Source organism: Argentina silus, assembly GCF_951799395.1.
Source record: "Argentina silus genome assembly, chromosome: 10".
NCBI lineage: Eukaryota > Metazoa > Chordata > Actinopteri > Argentiniformes > Argentinidae > Argentina > Argentina silus.
This window is the reverse complement of record NC_139664.1, coordinates 8,026,181-8,030,098: the sequence shown is the minus strand read 5'-3', so window position 1 is coordinate 8,030,098 and position 3,918 is coordinate 8,026,181. Positions and strand designations below refer to the sequence as shown.

The following is a 3,918-nucleotide window of genomic DNA, read 5'->3' as shown; positions in this document are numbered from 1 at the left end:
CGGGAGAGGGATCTGTGGGGTGAGGGAGGCCGGAGGGAGGGTGAAGGGTGCAGGAGGGAGGGAGAGGGGGTTAAGTGGGAGGGAGATGGGAGTAGTATAGAAGGAGGCGGGGTCATTAGTGAAACCAAAGAGTCCAGTGGGAAGGCGGGCTCCTCCACTGCAGGGACTGGGTGTGACACCTCCACCCCCAGCAGTGTAAGGAGCACTGTTGGCAACAACACCAGAGGAACAGACTGTCCCCCTCAGGAGCCCTCCTCCCCCTCTACCTCCACATCCACCTCCTCCCCAACCTCCTCTTCCACCCCTGTCATCACACTCTCATCCCTCCATACCGTCCCGGAACAAGAGAAGGAGGGAGAGGGGGAGAGTGAGGAGTCAGATGAACCTGTTTAGGTGGATTCTGGCTTTAGATGAAGACTTTCTTCTTGTCTGGCCTCACCCAGCACCCCCAGTGAGAGCTTAGGCAGGAGCGTCCGTGGTGGTGGAGAAAAGTTCGGACCCATTTGAGACTGCACAGACGTTCAGCTCTCAGAGAGCAAGAAGAACTGGTGCAGACAGTGGTCCTGGAACTTGTAGTTTTTAAATTATTTTTTTCTACAGCCTTCCTCTTTTTCATTCTGTCAGTTTCTCTCAGGTCTCTTCCTGTGTTCTTAAAACTTAAAAAATGGACAGACATTCTCATATCACATATCTATGCCTTGTGTGGTTCGTCTGTGTCCCTGTCCTAATAATGTTGGATGTATGACTATATTTGTGTGTGGCTACTTATTGTGTGGTTGCTATTTACTGTCTGTAAATTCGCCACTGTCTGTAAAATTCCATGTACTTTTATGACACTGTAACTGACAGCAATGAAATGTTTGATAATGAAACCATATTAATGAAAACTCAGTTGACTAATTCATTGTTGATCATGGCAAGGACGCATTGAATGTTTACTGATTAATACAGATTTTAAAAAAAATATGACTATAACCACTGTATAGTGAATATTGAAATTGGTTATACAAATGCGTATATATCTGTTAATCTTATGGAGTATAATAAATATTTAAATTTGCCTAATGACGTTTTTATCAGGTCTACACATTACACTGAAATTTCCTTATATTGGACTTGCACCTAATAAATAAGATTAGAGCCACCGACTGTTCAGTGTTGGAAAAGTCAAGCGTTGAAAGGCCCAGACGTATAAACATTTCAGGCTGTGAAGGTCAACAGTGTATTTTAGTCTCAGCCACACTCTGTTTCCTATATGAACGAGAGAGTGAAGCCAGGAGAAACATGTCTCTTGGAATTAGTTTGACATTAACATTCTACTGACATCAGAATGCCTGACAGTGGAGGAACAGAAGGGACTCTGAGAATGTTCAGGTAAAATGGGGAACAAACAGGATGGGCTCACTGCCAGTCTTCTTCTGCTCAAGCTGAACTTCTCAGTGTGTGCCATGTTTGGGATGATGGTGGGATTCTAGGTGTTTTGTAGAGTTTTAGCCTGGCTACTGCTCGGTTTCCGCTTTGGCCAACGCTTTGGCTAAAACTCTACAAAACACCTAGAATGTGTGTTTGGGTTGGGCGAGAAAGGGTAATATGATAGAACTGCAACACAAACCCCCAGAGACTCTGTGTCTCTGTGCTCACTGACCATGAAGCAGTCTTAACATGCTATAAGTGAAGGTCTTTTCCACAACATCAGAACACTGCATCTGTTCTCAGTCTTCAAAGATATCCACACACATACACCAGGATTTTTATGTATTGTTTGTTTGTTTATTTGCTCTTTCTCCACTGTTTTTTCTTTTATTTCGAGAGGGAGGGGATGGGAGAAGAAAGATAGAGGAATAGAGGAGGGGGTGGAGGAAGGTGTTCTCTCGTGCAGGAGAAAGAGAGGGAGAGAGAGACAGAGGTTCACTGCAGAAGGAGGGAGGGAAACCACATGGAAGAACCATCCTGTCACAACCTTCTCACAAGCATGCATAGGTATGTGTGTTACAGACTGGTATTGCCAGTTACATCATCTGAAATGAAAACATATTCAATCAATCCAAATTGTATACAAGTGTATTTACTTCAGACTCTGTGCCACACAATTCCAAATCATCACATATTTATTATATTTCAAATGTCTGATTGCCTCAAATTCCCCATTTGGTCAATCTGTAAGATTTTTTAGGCAATTAATTTTTTCAGGCAGTGATTCTTCCAACAAGAGAGCAGACGACTACAAAGACAGACGGACAGACAGACAAACACATATACAGAACAGGTACAAAGAGAGAGAGAGAGAGAGAGAGAGGGAGAATAGGCAAAAGACCAGAAGCAGATTCAGAGTCATGCCTGCAGACAAGTTACGTATTGAAAGATGGCAGTAGAATCATACAAAAGAAGAAATCAACTGGAAATCAATCAATCAACAAAGACATAATCAATTAACAGTAACATCCAAGGAAATACATTTGGCTTCTCGTTATTAGTTTATTCATTCATTTATTCATTAATTGTCAAAAAAGCAATAAAACGCCGTTGTTGAAGCAGTATCGTTTGCTGGGTCCATGCACTGCAGGTGCATTTTCACAAGAGTTGTTCTGAACACTTTTTTAGGTGAGAAACAGGTCAGCAATCACCACCAAACTACCATAAAATTAACTCAAACCTAGCAGATGTTAAATTCAACAGTGGTTGGGTAATGTAGTCTTACTACTATACCAGCTCACAGCTGGAAACCCAATAGTTCACAGGACTACAACAGGAAGTCCACATAGAAACCCAGAGAATGACACTGCTTCAACAAGACCAGTTCCTACAATAAATAATAGGCTTTGTACAAGCTGTCATGTTACTCCTCCCCCCAAATAATTCTTAAATAAATAAATGAATACGGGTCGTTGTGTAAAGACATGGCTTAGGTGGTGCTGAGCCCTCAGACCCATCATGTGACAAATGGAAGTGATGTGCAATTGCAACTCAAAAATGCGTGATGACAATTCATTTGAGCTTCCTGTCATAAGAACCATATGCTATTGTAGACACACGCCCAAACTGTTTATAACAGCTTATAACCATTCATGACAGCACTTGACAATCATGCTTGTTCTATGGTTAGTTAACGAAAAGCAGTGGACTAAAGTAGCCTATGTTTTTATCTTGCCAAAAGGTTTGCTGTGGTTATAATGGGTCATGACAGTTTTTTCATTTTGATTGGTTATGACATATGTGAATAACATCATTGTGTAAGCTTTATAATGGGTAGCTCTAAAGCAGGGTTGTTCAACTCTATAGGCTTCAAGATCCACAGCACTGCTGGTTCTAATCCCTCCCCTCTAATCTGAAAGGTATATAGACCTGGGATTCCAGGTGAATGGACTCTCTCGACGATCCGTGTTATTGCTCAATCAATTAACTACCAGGGAGAAAAGAATACCAGCTGACACTGGTGCTTCAGAGGACCAAAGCTGCTCACCCCTGCTCCAGAGTATCACCACTGTCTGCTGGGTCAGAGTGGGCCAGGCCCAAACCACCACAAGACTGCTTTACAACAATAACCCGTATTCTGTTTTATACTGGAGGGGGTTTCAACAATTCAGTAGAAAAATAAACATTGTCCCAACATTGCATAAATAATCAATCAATCAATAAATAAATTCATTCAAGTCAATAAACCTTTTTTTGTCTTAAAAGTTTGTCACACAATCATCAAGTGAAAGGAGAAAGTGTTCTCCAAAAAGTATGATAATAACCGCTGTTGTTGTTGTTGTTGTTGTTGTTGTTGTTGTTGTTGTTGTTGTTGTTGTTTAGCATCAGTGATTCATGCAGTCAGTCCAGTATCTCCAAGGCCAGTTCTACTACTCCATGTTTTTTTTCCTGCCTCCATTGGCATACACACACATTCCTCCTCAGGTAATACACACACTTAACTCA

At 41.7% G+C, this 3,918-nt stretch overlaps 1 protein-coding gene across 1 annotated transcript in view; it reads left to right on the top strand.

The window, feature by feature from the left end:
- Positions 1 to 970, top strand: part of clcn1b (chloride channel, voltage-sensitive 1b) — a 21,226-nt gene extending 20,256 nt beyond the window's left edge. Inside the window, exon 22 of the mRNA XM_083678627.1 lies at positions 1 to 970. This exon is cut by the window's left edge and continues 129 nt beyond it. Coding sequence (XP_083534753.1) covers positions 1 to 393 — 393 coding nt within the window. The 3' untranslated portion in view covers positions 394 to 970.
- The last annotated feature ends 2,948 nt before the right edge of the window (positions 971 to 3,918 follow it).